The sequence below is a fragment of the Lampris incognitus genome, chromosome 2, assembly GCF_029633865.1.
Source record: "Lampris incognitus isolate fLamInc1 chromosome 2, fLamInc1.hap2, whole genome shotgun sequence".
NCBI lineage: Eukaryota > Metazoa > Chordata > Actinopteri > Lampriformes > Lampridae > Lampris > Lampris incognitus.
Genome location: NC_079212.1, coordinates 94,667,526 through 94,683,876, shown reverse-complemented (window position 1 = coordinate 94,683,876; position 16,351 = coordinate 94,667,526). Strand labels below are relative to the sequence as shown.

Genomic DNA, 16,351 nt, shown 5'->3' with positions numbered 1-16,351 from the left:
CTGATGTCACTTCCTGAAAGGGGACTCGCGATGTAGCCATTCTCTTTAGTGTTTGCCTTGTCTGCCCAATATCCCACCTCCTCACCGCTAGCATTTTGATACAAAAATCCCACCGGCTGGCCGTTTTAACCGTGTAAAACCGACCCGCACGCAACTTCAGCATCGTCTCCTATGGAGTAGCTCAGAATCGGCCGAGTATAATAACGAGGTGAGGTTTATTTTTAAGCAGGCGCTGGTGCAGGGTTGCTGTTAAGCTAGCTAGCTAGCTAGCAGCACACGACGATCCGGACAGGTCTCGGGTTGACTCGCACGAGAGATGCGACCGTAACGTCCCAGGCGGAGCATACGACTTTTTTTTAACACGCCTCGTTAGAAGTCGTGTGGGGTGCGGTTGGAAAAACGTGTGTGTGTCAGTATTTGCGGAGGTGTGATGACTACTCCGTGCAGTTGGCAAGCTAGCTGGTATCGCGGCTGCAGGGAAAGAAAAGGCGTATTTACCCACCCGTCGGCCCGCATTTCTCGTTACCTACTAGCGCTCCTCTTACGCTAGCATTGGGAGTGGCTGTATTAAGACGATGGCTTCCTTTCTTTGACAGCGTTAATACGATGGAGCATTCGACAAGCGATTGCTCCCACAGCGTGAACAAGACCAGTTGAGGGGGTTAGCTTGCCAAAGTAGCTTGTGCTAACGCTGTCTAGCCGCTTGATGTGTGTGTCCCCAATTCCCCCTGTCAACCTGTCCAAACAAGGGGTGGCGGTAACGACCATTTTGATCTCTTTTTAAATCATAGACATCCCTCCCAAGTAGCGTTACGTTAGTATTAAACGTAAGGTGGCTGGCGACGACTTCACACGTCAAGTGCGCGAAGCAAACTCGACAACCTATGGATCACCGGCTGCTGTTAGCTTGCCAGTGTAACCGCACCGCAGGTAACCGGCGTTAATTGCAAACTCTTTCCATATTCATGTTTATTCTGCGTCAAGGGCTGGCCGCCTTAGTTGTAGCTGCTTAAGATAATGTCGCCACTTGGCACTGACATCAGCTGGTCTTATGGAGAAGCCGGCGCTGGCTTGCTTGTCTATGCCCAGCTTCCGCCGCTTGTTCCTGGGTCCAGTTAGCGCTATCGGCTCGGTTGACCGGGATGTGGTGGCCGGGTCACTTTGTAAGTGGCACCGAACGAATGTTCTGCACCGCTAGCCAACGTCACAGTAGCTCTTGTCGGCTAAAGTAAACTAAGCTGTGATGTCATTCGCTAACTCGACAGCGAGGTGGGTCACATGACGCCGTGGCCGTCTGTGCTGCTGCTGCTCGAGCTGTAGTAGTTGGTTGAAACCGTTCGCGAAATGTTCACATAAAACTGATTCTGCCTTCTGTTTTAAAGCCAGTAGTCCTAACTATTTGTGCTCAGCGTCTGAGGCCACACGTTGACAGGAGCGGACGAATAACGATTATAGAAGTTAATGCTGTCCATGAATACTCGGGGGGGGGGGGCAGGCATGGAACAAGAGGTTAACATGGCGCATTTACCAAACTACTCGGTTTAGTTTTGCAGTTTTCCCCCTGTTTCTTAAGAAAGTCGAGAGGGAACATTACAGGACTGGTGGCTTTTTTTAATGTTATGTACTATGAGACTCTTGAAATCAACAAATAGGCCAAAGGGGACACAACCAACATTTCAAACAGAGATAGGACTGGGAAGCTCTTGTAGCACGTGAAAATTATGTGAATTTTAAGTACTAAAACAGAAAACACCTCCACCAGTCAATTTGTAGAGGAGGAATTGATAATGATTTCTTTTTGAGATGCAGCATCTATGCTCCTGTTGTAAAGATGTTATCTTGCTCCAAATGAACGTACTGCATTCATGCAATCTGCACAACATGACAGTAAAATCTAAGAAAACCTCAACATCTAAACGGTTAAATGAACTCCATTTATATAGCGCTTTTCTAGTCTACTGGCCACTCAAAGCACTTATGCCTCACATTCACACACATTCATACACTGACGGTGGAGGCTGCCATGCAACACGCCAACCTGCTTGCTCATCAGGAGCAGTTAGGGGTTCAGTGTATTGCTCAAGGGCACTTTGACAAGCTCCCCGGAGGAGCTGGAGATCAAACTGGGAACCATCCGATTACTAGACCCTCTACCTCCTGAGTCATGCTGCCCCCATAAATTAAACATAGTCATTTAAAATTGCACAATAAACTGAAAGATGTACTAATAAATTTCATCTGGCGATGTAGATACGCAAAAAATGTGTGAATTGAGTGGTGTACAAATAAGAGATTTCAGGTTTTAAATACCTACTCTAGGCAGTGCCCAGAATGTGGAAACATAATATGCAGGACAGAAATGTGTGCAGGTTATTACATGTGTAATGATTAGCCTTACATCTTACATTGGTTATATTGTCTTCAGCTGACTATGTGTAAAATCAGGTGCAGTTTTACAAAAAGTAACTTATCTATGTTAATGGGTATTGCACGTTCCTAATCTCGGAATGATTACAAAGTTATTCGTAATAAAAACAATGCATCAATATAGCAGTTAACAAAAGGTCAGTGGGATTATAAACCCAGGTTAGAGTAAAATGGCTGGGTGTTCTTCAGTTTGGGTAAAGACTGACGTGTTGAGAATAAAGCTCTGCTACACACAGCATATATAGGTAGCGTTCACTTAACACTTAAATCCCAAAAAATGGGACCGAAACATGGGTTAAAATCATTAATTCGTTCATCATCAGCCGCTTCTCCGGGGTCAGGTCGCGGTGACAGCAAGCTAAGTAGGGCACTCCAGACGTCCCTCTCCCCAGCAATGCCCTCCAGCTCCTCCTGGGGGATCCCAAGGCATTCCCAGGTCACATTGGACATGTAGTCCCTCCAGCGTGTTCTGGATCTACCCCGGGGTCTCCTCCCAGTTGGCCGTGCCCGGTAAACCTCCAAAGGAAGGCGCCCAGGAGGCGTCCTAATCAGATGCCCGAACCACCTCAACTGGCTCCTTTCGACACGAAGGAGCAGCAGCTCTACTCCGAGCTTCCTCCGGATGTCCGAGCTCCTCACCCTATCTCTAAGGCTGAGCCCAGACACCCTACAGAGGAAACTCATTTCAGCCGCTTGTATCTGCAATCTCACCCTTTCGGCTACTACCCAAAGCTCATGACCATAGGTGAGGGTTGGAACGAAGATTGACTGGTAAATTGAGAGCTTTGCCTTCTGGCTCAACTCCTTCTTCACCACAACGGTCCAGTACAATGCCCACGTTACTGCTGATGCTGCACCAATCCGCCTGTCAATCTCCCGCTCCATCCTACCCTCACTCGTGAACAAGACCCCGAGACACTTGAACTCCTTCACTTGAGGCAACAACTCATCCCTAAGTCCTGGAGGGAGCAATCCACCATTTTCTGTGAGAGAACCAGACTTAGAGGTGCTGACTGTCATCCCAGCCATTTCACACTCAGCTGCAAACCGCCCCAGTGCACACTTGAGGTCGCGTTCTGAGGAAGCCAACCACATCATCTGCGAAGAGCAGAGATGCAACATGGGTTAAAATCATGTGTCAGAATAGGTCTTCAGTAAAAGACTGCGATCAGTGGATGCTGTGGTTGTGATGCAAGGCCAGAGTAATGGAATTTCAATGTAAAGCATTTCTGCTGTATGGCTTTTCATTGTTTACCTGAGAATAACAGCAATCTGCTTCTCTGTCTGTTTTCACGCCATTATTTTAGATTCAAAAATAGCATGTAACAGCTCTAAAGCTAAAATGTGTTCAGTGAGGCTTGAAATGAAAAAGGAAATTGTGAAACATGTTTAAACATTTCAAGTGCAAGGTAAAAAAACATTTCAAATTGATACTCGCCACTTGTAAGTCCCCTTCAGATGTGTCATAGCATTGGTACTAGAAATGGCACTAACACTGTAGGTAAAGTCTTGTGAAACCAGGCGCTAAATACTGGGAGGAGATGCTCTGTAGTTGCTAAGCAGTGAGAAGTTTCACAATGAAAAAAGTATTCCTCCTGCTTCTCTTTATTCATATTGTGTTAATGAGCATATAAAATGGGCCTTTCTAGATCTGTCTTTCATTCCCGCTGATCCCACCTCTCCTTCATTCTTTTTGATTTGTGGAACCACATGGTGCATTGATGAGCTGTGCACTTCAGCAAAAGTTGAAATTGTTTCATCTCTTGAACGTGGAGCGCTCACAGTGTTAGATCCTAAAGAGAGTCAGGTCCGTGTAGTGAGTCCGGAGCGCTGAAAGCATTCCGTTTTTGTAGAAAACAATACAAAAATACAGGAACCACTTCTTTATGGGTCTACAACAGACACACAACCCAAATGTACTGAATGCAAATTAATTAAGTCCTTACTATCTTGAACTCAAACAAAGGTACTTCAAATACTTGACTGTCCTCGTTTATTCTGTATTCATTATAGGCAGAGCTTTGCAGGCAGATCTCTTCAATCAACAGTTCCTCCAGCATTGGCATCCATCACTGCTGCACTGCTAAGCTTACCTTGACTTGCATTATTGCCCAAAACCAACCAGCAAGGATGTCCCAGCTTCAGTTTCAGTGTCCGGGTAACCCCATGTCTGCTGCCGCCACCCCATTGCATATTGGGCAACCCCAGCCCGGCTACAGCATCCCCTGTGCCTCAGGCACCCTGCCGTCAGAGAGTGCCAGCCAGCCCCTCAGGAGCTCAGCTCTGCCTTTGGGCTCAGCCACTCCCTTTAGCCCCACCACAGGTTTGTTTTGTTTGTTGGCTTGATTTAAAAAAAAGAAGCTTGATTATAGTTCTTTACATATATAATTATGGATCTACCTTTTTGATTATGTTGTAGAACAAGCGCATGAAATATTTAAAGACTGCATCTTTTTAAACAACTTGATTTAGCACTGATTATAGTTTTTTCAATGCGAACCTAATGATGATTCTGTGGAAGTGATGAAACATGATCTGCGAGGACTAGGCAGTGGTGGGGAGGTGGAGGGGCATGTATAACAGCAGCACGAATGCCTAGAGGTGGAGAGAGAAACATATTTAAAAAAGACAGCAGCAAGATGATAGGCTAACCATGCAGGTGTATTGCTGTGCTACTGGATGGATTAAACAGGTGATGTGATCAGCTTATAACTCAATTAAAAGCCCCAGATAATGACAGCAAGGGAAAAAATGAGTGAGCATGTAAGAGAGATGAGAATGGTAGAGTAAAACAAGGAATATAACTACAGGCCTATGCATGCAAAAGATAGTTTTCCTGACTAAACTTTCGCTAAAGCTCCATTTCACATGTAAGTGGCATACCACTTAATTTTAACGTTTAAAGTAGCAATCTCGTGGATTCTCACTTAAATTTCCATTAAGTTACTATCTTAAGCCAGACAAGGAGACACAATGACGATTCAGCCCATCAGCCACTGATGCAAGCCCTTGTGCATGTTTGTGATGATATACCCACCAAAAATCCCAAGCGTCACACAGGTAGTGACATGTTTTAAGTCACCCAGCAGTGTCTGGTCCACCAGAGAGGAGAGATCGAACCGACACTCTGTGTTCTGGTGTTGTGGCAGATAAACTAGTTAGTGGTTTCAGAGCAACTCCTCGGAAGTGTATGCCAAAAAAGAGCACAGCCGGAATCTTTGAGATTGATACTTTAAATTCTGAATGCTGTTTACTGTTTTGCACCACTTTTTAATGTTATCGTTCTTTACCAAGTCTTTTATCATCAAACATGGGCTATATGGAGCAATTTGCATGATCGATCAGCTGAGCTTTCTTTTTTTTTTTTTTCCAGTATCCAACATGGCAAACCCTAAAGAGAAGACCCCCATGTGTCTGGTGAATGAGTTAGCCCGTTTCAACAAGATTCAACCCGAGTATAAGCTGCTTTGTGAACAAGGACCGGCTCACTCCAAGGTAATTTGAGATTGGCTCCTCACAAGCAAGCCTAGATTCTGATATCATCGATGCGGTAGGCCCTGTGTTGCTCATGATTTTGCTCTTTAATGTTCGTGACAGAGAATCAAATGTCTTCCATCCCTCTTTACCCTCTCTAAGATTTTCTCAGTGAGACTCACGCTGGGAGATCAGCATTGGGAGGCAGAGGGGACCAGCATCAAGAAAGCCCAGCATTCCGCTGCTGCATCTGCCCTTGCTGAGACAACGCTCCCCAAACCCACTGTGAGGACACCCCGCAACACAGGCAAGAACCCAGGTGAGCTGTTTCCACTAGCCCTGTTTGTGTTCCCTTTTGTAAAGATGTTGTCAGCAATCGGCCACCAAGGGGTTTTGCATGTATTCATTCATCTTGTTTCTGTGTTCCTCATAGCGGACTGCATGACACACACCATGGAGCTGAATGCGCTATGTATGAAGCTTGGAAAGAAACCCATGTATAAACCCATCGACCCATACCCGGGAATGAGACCACAAAACTTCAATTACAACATACGGGCTCCTGGTCCTTACCAACGCTCTATGCAACAGTGAGTTTCCTCTGCTGAGTCACATGTAACATGGAAGCTTGTGATCATCATGCCTGAGGGGTGTTGTTTTTGGAGCCGTTTGTCTGTCTTTGACTTTTGTAAAGGTGACATTTTCAGGAAAGGTGGGCAATGGTCCTTAGATGACCTGATTAAATTTTGGAGGTAATTAGGTCAAAGTCATAAAAAAGATCAAAATTATTTCTTGGCTACGACTTTGTTAAAAAAGGTTTAATTTACTTCAAATTGATATCAAAGTGTTGGACTTTCTATTTCAACGGTATATTCCTATCCATTACTATATTAAGAAATGTGTTGTTTTGAAGAGCAGTAGTGGTCAAAGTTCCGCGGTGGCATTTGTCAATAATGTTTATTTTGTTTTTACACCTTCAGCAACAAAAACAGACCCATAACAGCCATCAGTAGCTGAGAAAAATAATCAATGATACTGAAAATGGAGAAAGAAAAAAAGACAAAGGTGGCACAGCTCAACAAATGAATACAAAAACACTCTAAACTCTGACCTATGCAGTGGTTTATACAGTCCCCTCTATGAAAAGCCATGCAACACAATTGCTGAAGTGTCAGGGTTCAGCTATCACAGAAAGTTGAATCAGTTAATCTTGACAAAACATTTATTGAGAGAAACGTTACTTCACTCATCTAAGTGACCTCTTCAGTCTCAACTAACTGCAGGTATCCCCCACCCTTATAAACAATACAGTGGCATAACAGCCGAAAACAATGATCGGTTTCATATAGAAATTGCCGTGTCCATTAACTAGAGATACAATAGCCATGTGTACTATTCACAGAGGATTGGGGAATAGTTGTAATCACGGCATTGTAAGATGGCAACAGATGTACTCTTCAGCGCCCCCACCCCGGTTCAGAGATGTTTTTCGTTCCCTTATTTTCCAAACACCGCGTCTCAGTTGCTTTCAAACCCCAAAACACACTGTGCCAGAAATTGGTCCACCTCAAGGATTGGGTCCCTCGGCGCAAACAGAGCAATATAGTGTATGCCGTTAAGTGCCGGGACGATTGCCATGACTTGTATGGTCTGTATTTTCCTTTCTAGAATTTCACATTACAGCAACTGTATCTGCGGTTTTTGTGATTTTTGGCAAACCGGTCAACAAATGAGTCAATATTCAAAGCCTTTGCCCTTCTAGACTCAATACTTAGTACACCCAGATTGCTCAAGCTCTCATCAGTTATGGTGGATCTGAGGTAAGTTTTCACTAGCTTCAGCGTAGAAAAACTCAGCTCACAAGAAGCAAAACTCACTGGGATCGCGACCGCTATTTTGCAGTCTGAAGAGCTCAAAAAACACTTCTTTATATGGCACAATGAGCAGTACCAGCTCTACTGTACTAGAAAGTCTCTGCATCACAGTCTGTATTTTCCTTTCTAAAATTCGGCTGAACTGACGTAGTTCATGCCCCAAGTCATCAATATTTGAATCATACAATCAAGCAAATGAAAACAGAGCTGTCTCAGAAATGCATTACTTTTGGGGTTTAGAGTTTGGACACTATTCATTATGTTACAGTTTGTCTTTGAAAACTGTCTGTTAAGCTCATTGAGCATCTGATCAATGACGGGTTAGAAAAAGGCTGTACGAAACCCGTCTTAATCTGGTTCTGACTCTCTGACCAACAGTAGTCAACAGTGTTCACCGAGTTTAGAGCTCAGCCTTTTTAGTCGTTTTGCAGCTGGCTGTATTGCAGTATCACATTGTTCAGAAATTTTCAACACTTCATCACACAAGTTATCAAAAAATGACTCCTGCCTGAAGTCATTCAATGTCTGAACTAAAGCTTCAACTAAATCAACAGCTTTTGAAAAGTCAGGTGATGAAGACTGTAGCATGTCAGAGAAGTTTTGTTTCTCCAAACACTTTACGGAGTGTAACAAGATGCACAATGAATTCAAGATCTGTCAGTGCAAGCAGACCTCGAGCCTCAATAGATCTTTCACCACTGCATTCTTGGGGTCTCTCGTGCAGTACTCACATAAGGGCAGGCAATTTATCCATGTTACGTAGAGCTATAAATCAGCATGTCCATCGAGTGCCACTTAATCGCTGGAGTTCTGTTGGTGCACCTTTGTACATCTCTCTTTGTATAGTTAGCCATTTAGGATGGACATATGACTCAGATGTGAACACATAGATTTTCTAGTAAGAAGAAGAACTCATCTGCCTTTGGGACAGCTTTGACTGTATCTACTAAAACTAAATTTAGACAGTGGGCATTGCAACGGACGTAAAAGGCATATTTCACTTGCTCTCCTGGATCCCAGAATGCTTACCACTCCTAACGGCAGCACCGTCATATGCTTGGCCTACAAGGTTGTTTTTGTATTCTAGACCATGACTTTCCAATATGTGGATTATTTTTTCAGTAAGCCCTGCTGCATCTAGCCTCTCAGCAGATTCAAAATGGAAAAACTATCCTGGAACGCTCCATTGAAATAGTACACGAGTACTAGAGAAATCTGTTCTTTCCTTTTTTTGTCTTTTTTTGTCTTTTACATCTTTCGTTTCATCTGCCATGATGCTGAAGACTTCACTGTTTTTCACGTCTGTAATTTTGGTTCGAACCATGTCTGCCAAACAATCTAGAACCTCATTCTGAATGATTTTGCTTGTGTACTTTGCATTATGAATGGAAGTCAACCTTTTTTAATAGCTTATTCATGGTTAGCAATTGTCTCTAGAATTGCCATGAAGTTCCCGTTATCTGAGACTGTGGACTCATTGTGTCCTCTTTGAGCAATGTTTTGTGTGGTAGTAAGTAGTAGCACTTCCCCATTGTTTTTATATATTCCTGATTTTCTCTAGCCTGTTTGTTATGTTCCTTGTTTAGGAAATTTGCCTGTGTTGTATTAGTTCTCACAGCTCTCTGATAGTCCCTCCATGCAATCATTGCTTGTTTGTGCCGCTCAGACTTGGCATGGATTGCAAAACCCCAGTCTGGTCATACTGTCATTTTTTTCCCCCTCTTCATTTTGATGATAACTATAGAGCAAAAACATTGGAAAGGAATGCACAACACTTCAGCAACCCAGAATATTAGTATACTGTTGCTGGCTTGTTTGAATTAGTTTGTGTTGTGGTAGCCTTTGCGCTTACATTTCACAACTATATAGCAAAACCGATGGAGACGAATGGATGCCATCAAATCAGGCTAACCCTTCCATTAAGAGACATTTTCTTCCAAACACTATCGCAAAGCTTACAACAAGTATTAACCCTTTCGTATGTAACTTATTTTTTATGCTATGTAGCGCACGTTACGTTACATGGTTCGTTATGTTTTCATGGATGTTAGTAAGCTTCTCATAGTTTTCAGTTAGCATTTGCTATATTTTTCAATGTTAAATCGCTGCTTCCTTAAAGCTAAAATTGGCTCGAATTTGTATAATCCAGTTTTCTAATTGTACCTGTTTTAGCATACGCGCTAAACGGCTAATCACACCGGTGTGACCGTACGTGCGAAATGCAAGCGAACTGTTAGCTGTAGCTTGTCTGCTATTAAGTTAACTGGTCAACAACGATGTTTCCTGACCAGAAGTCATACCTTGTAACAACTGCACAAATGAAATAATTTTGCTCACCTTCAGTTCTTCGTGGTAGTCTCCCAACGGTTAGCTTGGATTCTTGCTTCTGGTCAGGGCTGACATGTGGTTGGTAGCCTACTTTCTTTCGCGCTTCAGCCAGCCAGTGGCGGTGTACCGCTCTAAGGGATCCGACTAGAATGTTGAGCCACATTTGTTCCGCCTTTGGTGTCAGCGCCATATCATCGCAAGAAATCGATCATTTTTTTTTTAATATTGTAGACTCTTTGTTCGGATGTGGGGGGGGGCATAGGGGGTCTAAGGCACTGGCCCCAGTTGCCCCCTCCCCAAAACCACCTATGGGTGGGGTTTAATGTGCCTGGTGATCACTTGTTTTAATTACACTATGTTGAGAAGGCTGAGTTATTGTTTCTGACATCTCTTTACTACTGTCTTTCTCAAAAATAGAATTTGCTGGGGTTGGAAAATACTTGGAATGAAGATTTCTATTTTGAATTCCCTGTCCATCAGGAACTATACATTACTTTCCTCTTGGTCTTATGTGGATCCAGGTATTACTACCCATTCCCACCTGTGGGACCAATGTTGTATCACATGGAGCTATCTATTGGAGGCCAGCAGTTCCACGGCAAGGGGCGCACACGCCAGCTAGCCAAACACGACGCTGCTGCTAAGGCCCTGAAAGTGCTGCAGAAAGAGCCAATATTACAACAGCTACCAGTGGTAAGACGGAAGCATTCCGAGCTCTACGGAGAGCCGTGCTATTACATGAATCGTTCTCTTCAACTACCCTTATGTATTTCACAGTCATTATTCTATTGCTGTGAAAATGAAGCTATGTCACAATCTCACAAAAACCAACAATTTTCTTTGATGTTCTCCTTACAGATGAATGGCGAACCTGAGGAGGAGAACCTCAACAAATCGGAAATCAGTCAAGTCTTTGAAATTGCACTTAAGAGAAATTTACCTGTCAACTTTGAGGTTTGAAGAGATTCATACATTTATTTTTTATTAATGTTTATACCTGCATTTTAAATTCAGTAATATGTGGAAGAGATGCGATCTCCTATACCAGATTCTTGTCAAATGTGTTCTTAAAAGGCATTTCCTCTGCTGTGCGATGTCTTATTTGTTTGGCATTCCAGGTTTTGAAGGAGGCAGGCCCCCCTCACATGAAGAGTTTTGTAGTGCGGGTCATGGTGGGTGAGTTTACTGGACAGGGTGAGGGAAAAAGTAAAAAGATTGCCAAGAAGCTGGCAGCAGCAGCAGTGCTGGAGGAGCTGAAGAAGCTGCCCCACATACCCAGTGTGGAGAAGATGCAACCACGCATTAAAAAGAAAACCAAATCCATCATTAAGGTAACACAACTGCCCTGCTGAAATTCCAGGATAGGAAAATGAAGACATTATAATTACCTAATATTCTCCTCTTTGATTTCCAACAATGACCCCCCCCCCCCAACAGCTTCAGACCAGCCCGGAGTATGGTCAAGGCATGAACCCCATCAGCCGTTTGGCTCAGATCCAGCAAGCCAAGAAGGAGAAGGAGCCAGAGTATAGCATGGTGACAGAGAGGGGCCTCCCACGGCGAAGGGAATTTGTCATGCAGGTTAGTTCACGTATAAAGGTCACGGACACAGACAGCTTGCATCTAACACCATCCCTACATCTCTTTCCTTTAGTCTTTTTCTTTCTTTCTTTTTTACCTATTCACAGTGCTGATTGTTTGTTCTGTGTGTTTCCTCACACAGGTGACAGTTTGTGGTCAGTGTGCAGAGGGCATGGGACCTAGCAAGAAGGTTGCCAAGAGGAACGCAGCAGAGAAAATGTTGGAGCTCTTGGGATATAAAGTGCCTCAGCCTCAGCTCCCCAAACCGGCACTCAAAACGGACGAGAAGGTGTTGTCTGACTTTTACCAAGAGAGTTTTCCAAACATTACAGGGAAGTTCAATTTTCAGTCGCTCGACTTGAAACCTTATAAGTATGATTTTGTGTTTCTTTGTGACATTAAGGTCCCAGTAAAGAAACCTTCAGATGGGCGAAAAGTGACCTTCTTTGAACCTGGCTGTGTGGAGGAGGTGACAATGGGTGAGTGCAAGAGAGGGGATATGTATCTGACAGTAATAGCATGCTCGATTCATACGCGTTTTACACCAACCGTAGGAAAATTATCTTGAAACATTAAAGCAAATGCAGTACCAAATACATTTTCTGATCCTTAATGTCTGTGTATTTCTTTGACAGGTTCCAAGGAGGAGGACTTCCGCCTGCCTTACCTCAGCCACCAGCAGCTGCCTGCAGGCATTCTGCCCATGATGCCAGAGGTTGCCCAAGCAGTTGGGGCTTGCCAGGGACCCCAGGCCAAGGACTACAGTCGGGCTATGCCCAACCCAGCCAAGGCCACAATCACTGCCATGATTGCCAACGAGTTGCTTTATGCAGGGACCTCCCTGACTGCTGAGACCATCCTCAAGAACAAAAATAGCCTGAGCCAATTACCCCACGGACCCCTTACCAGACCTTCGGAGCAGCTCGGCTATTTGGCGTCTGTGCAGGGCTTGCAGGTGAATATTCTCATATCTCTTTGTGCACATCTGACCTAAATTGCTGAAGGGGCTGACAGCAGCATGGCTGTTAACTCTTTCAGCTCACACTAAAATATGAATATGATGAAAACTCAAAAGGGATGTGTTGTTAATTTGCAGGTGGAATATAAAGACTTCCCCAAAAACAATAAAAACGAATTTGTGTCGCTGATTAACTGCTCTTCCCAGCCACCCCTCATCAGTCATGGTATTGGGAAGGATGTAGAGTCCTGTCATGACATGGTGAGTCCAAACACTGAGTAAAGTTTAACGGCAACTGAATTATTATCAGCGCTCTCTATAGTTAAGGCTGCAATCCTAATGATTGTAGTTTTTGTTCAATTAATGGACACCTATGGTAGTACTATCAGTTACCTCAGAGGTTCATTCCATACGTTTCACCAGTGTTGTTGCTGCAGAACAAGAATAAAAATGGTCAAACCTGCATTTTAGCTACTGATTTTGTAGTATGTAGTTGTTTTGTAGATAAAGGTGTTCATGATTTGGCTGTTCTGGCATAAGATACAGTCTTAAATACACCAGGGATGGAAAATATCAAAAAGGACATTTTGTTTGTATTAAAATTGTCAGGACTGTAGCCTTGCATCTCCTTTTATTTTATTTTGTGGCAGAAATTTTTGCAAACTACCCTGTAACCACTGGATTATTGTGGAGCCCCAAAACCAGATCAGAAATGTTCTGTTCTCTCACCAAGCCATACAATATTGGCTATTGTCACATATTTTGTTTAGCAAAATAATAAAAGGAGTATTATGTTAGCTCTTTATGACTTCTTAAAACGTCTGGCTAAACTATAATTAGTGTCCAGCTGTCACTGCACCAGTCTGCGGGTAAATAAATTTGCTGCTCTACTTGTTTTCTAGGTTTTTAAGACCGACTTCACTACTAGATTTATATTCGTGCTTGCTCACTCAGCTTCATTTGGTTATATATTTTATGAAGCCGATCCAGTTCCTCCAAAGAACAGAGGACAGAATTTGATACAGTTTAATGCAGACCCCCTGCCACTGCCATGCTATTTTACATCTTCTAATGACTGCTCCTGAGCCCTTGGTGGGGAGAAGATGAGCTGTAGAATGGATACTGAATGTCATGCTGTAACCTGTCTTCTTCTCCCTCTCCAGGCTGCACTAAATATACTGAAGTTACTGTCAGAGTTAGACCAGCAGCCTAATGAAAGGACAGGAAATGGACCAATCTCTGGGTAAGCTTTTTTCATCTGGTTGGTTGGGGGGGGGGTTGAAAGGTTGATTGATTGATGCAGACAGTGACTGTGTTTTTGCATGCAGTCGGTCATCTGATTAAGGTGAATAACTGAATTAAAGTGATGGTTCAATTTAAGTGTCTACATGTGTTTGCCATAATGTAATCTCTTCCGTGATGAAAAGACTTATTGGATAGCTGAATAATGGAACAGGGGTTAAGTTGGGTGGGACCCCGCTTCCAGCATTATGTTCGAATCTTTGTGAAAAAATGTCTCCATTTCTTCATCTCTCCTGACAAAGACAACTAAGTCTGATGAAACATTGATTAATAAATATTTGAATTGGCGTTATGAGAGCGGGGTTCCCTTTTCTTGATAATTGTTTACTGCGACTTGCCAGGTTGTCCTTTGTCTGTAATTTCTGGGTGAGAAAGATTTCGGTGCATACACAACTGATTCTTCGTGAGAACTTTGATCAAGGTTTATACAAAGTGGAGTACGTTGAATGATTCATGAAAAGTCTATCTGTGTTAATGGCATTGTGTATGATTTAGACCTTAGTTTGATAATGATGGCTCGATTAAGGTGTTTACATGGCAGTTGCAATAATCATATTGGCTTAATATGATTTAAAATCACATTTTTAACTTGCAGGTAAACGCACTGAGTGACATTTAAATTGGTTGTTTCCGTAGGTGCGGCAAGCAAGACATGGAAGGTGACTCACTCATCAAACAGGCTAACTCAAGCACCTTGGCACAGACTCTGGATGGCACTGTTTAAATGCACAGGTTCGGTTGTGTGAAAAAGCACTAGAGAAAACTCAGACACTGTGTTCATGGGCTGTTTTAGAAGACTGCAGAAAGCTCAAGGTACTGTAGGCTCTAAACCGTCACTGTCCATATTCGTTGTCCTGAAGTGTTCACAGTTAAACAAGATCGATAGAAAAGCGCTTCTAATGTTGTTTAATTGTACACATTATTTATTCTTTTTTTTTTCTTTTTTTTTTGTCGCTTTGTAGAAAATGTACTGTAGCTGCATCCTAGTCACAAAAGGCGGCGGCGGCGGCAGGGGGGGGGTTCACTCAAATAGGATGAAACTGTGAACTGTGAACAAAAAAATTCTTTTGAATTTAATATTTCTCTCTTTTTATTTCCCCCTTGACGAGACTAACTTTCTCGTTTGTAAGTGTTTTACGATTTAACCCCCTTTTTACGAGGCGAGTCGTTTTAAGTGGATCGTTGAAGGTCGAAGGCCCTACGGAAGTCTGGGGTGCAGCTAGCGAACCACTGTTGATTTTCCTTGAGTGCTTTATATCAACAACCGCAAGGCGAAGTGTTTATCTACATTACCATGTAGGGCTGGGAAGGCTTCGTGACTCAATGTAGCGTGTGTGTGATGTTATTTGATGTTGTCGCCACTGCGTGTGGTGAGGCAGTATTAAGTCTGTTGTTGCGTACGGTCTAAGCACGATGTGACCTCTTACCCTTGTTGCCATGACACCCATTGCCCTCCCTCATGTCATACCCCCCCCCCATCCTCCCTCTGCTCCCCATGGAATGTAAGTAAAACATGTGCTATCACGCACAAAACTTAGGCATCTGTTTTCTTGTCTTATTTGTCACTATTGCTAAAATAATCTTTGTCACTACGCCCAGTGAGAAGCTTTAAGTTTCCCAAAACTATTGCGATTAATTCTGTTTTTGTGTGTATGATTCTAAATGTAGTTTACAGTAGTCACCTTCTCCCGGAAGAGCACCCTCGCGCTTTGTTATTCCCGCGCTCCAAAGAGACTCGTGAGGAACTGCATGCTTCCGGAAGCTTCCGGATCCCACCGCTGCCACGAAAGTAACCGAGCAAATTTCCGCCCGCTTCGGCATTCGATTCGGGGTGAAATCCCACTACAAGGCGACATCACTGACCGCTCGACTAAAGGGGCCGACCGGCCCTTGAGTCTTCTGTAGTGACTGCTGGGATAGGCTCCAGCATCCCCGCAACCCTGAGAGCAGGATAAGCGGTTCGGATAATGGATGGATGGATTCTAAATGAGGCACGGTGGCGCAGTGGTTAGCGCGGTTGCCTCACAGCAAGAAGGTCCTGGGTTCGAACCCCGGGGTAGTCCAACCTTGGTGGGTCATCCAGAGTCATCCCCTGTGTGAAGTTTGCATGTTCTCCCCGTGTCTGCGTGGGTTTCCTCCGGGGGCTCCAGTTTCCTCCCACAGTCCAAAGACACGTAGGTTAGGTGATTCGGCCGTACTAAATTGTCCCTAGGGGTGTGTGTGTGTGTGTGTGTGTGTGTGTGTGTGTGTGTGTGTGTGTGTGTGTGTGTGTTGGCCCTGCGGTGGCCTGTCCGGGGTGTCTCCCTGACTGCCGCCCAATGACCGCTTAGATGGGCTCCAGCATCCCGCAACCCAAATTCGGGTAAGCGGCTTGGATAATGAATGGCTGGACTATTGCTAAAATAAT

At 43.8% G+C, this 16,351-nt stretch overlaps 1 protein-coding gene across 2 annotated transcripts; it reads left to right on the top strand.

Moving 5' to 3' along the window:
* Window positions 1–67: 67 nt before the first annotated feature.
* Window positions 68–15,475, top strand: stau1 (staufen double-stranded RNA binding protein 1). Of its 2 annotated transcripts, none has more exons than XM_056273111.1 (15): window positions 68–208; window positions 4,441–4,750; window positions 5,801–5,922; window positions 6,064–6,220; window positions 6,335–6,491; window positions 10,625–10,796; window positions 10,962–11,057; window positions 11,222–11,434; window positions 11,541–11,684; window positions 11,827–11,973; window positions 12,088–12,163; window positions 12,320–12,639; window positions 12,781–12,903; window positions 13,806–13,885; window positions 14,581–15,475. In XM_056273111.1, the coding sequence occupies exons 2-15, from the start codon at window positions 4,558–4,560 to the stop codon at window positions 14,666–14,668; spliced, it is 2,088 nt and encodes a 695-aa protein (XP_056129086.1). In that variant the 5' UTR covers window positions 68–208; window positions 4,441–4,557; the 3' UTR covers window positions 14,669–15,475. The 2 variants fall into 2 exon arrangements, with proteins under 2 accessions (XP_056129086.1, XP_056129087.1); XM_056273112.1 differs by lacking the exon at window positions 68–208 and adding an exon at window positions 549–930.
* The last annotated feature ends 876 nt before the right edge of the window (window positions 15,476–16,351 follow it).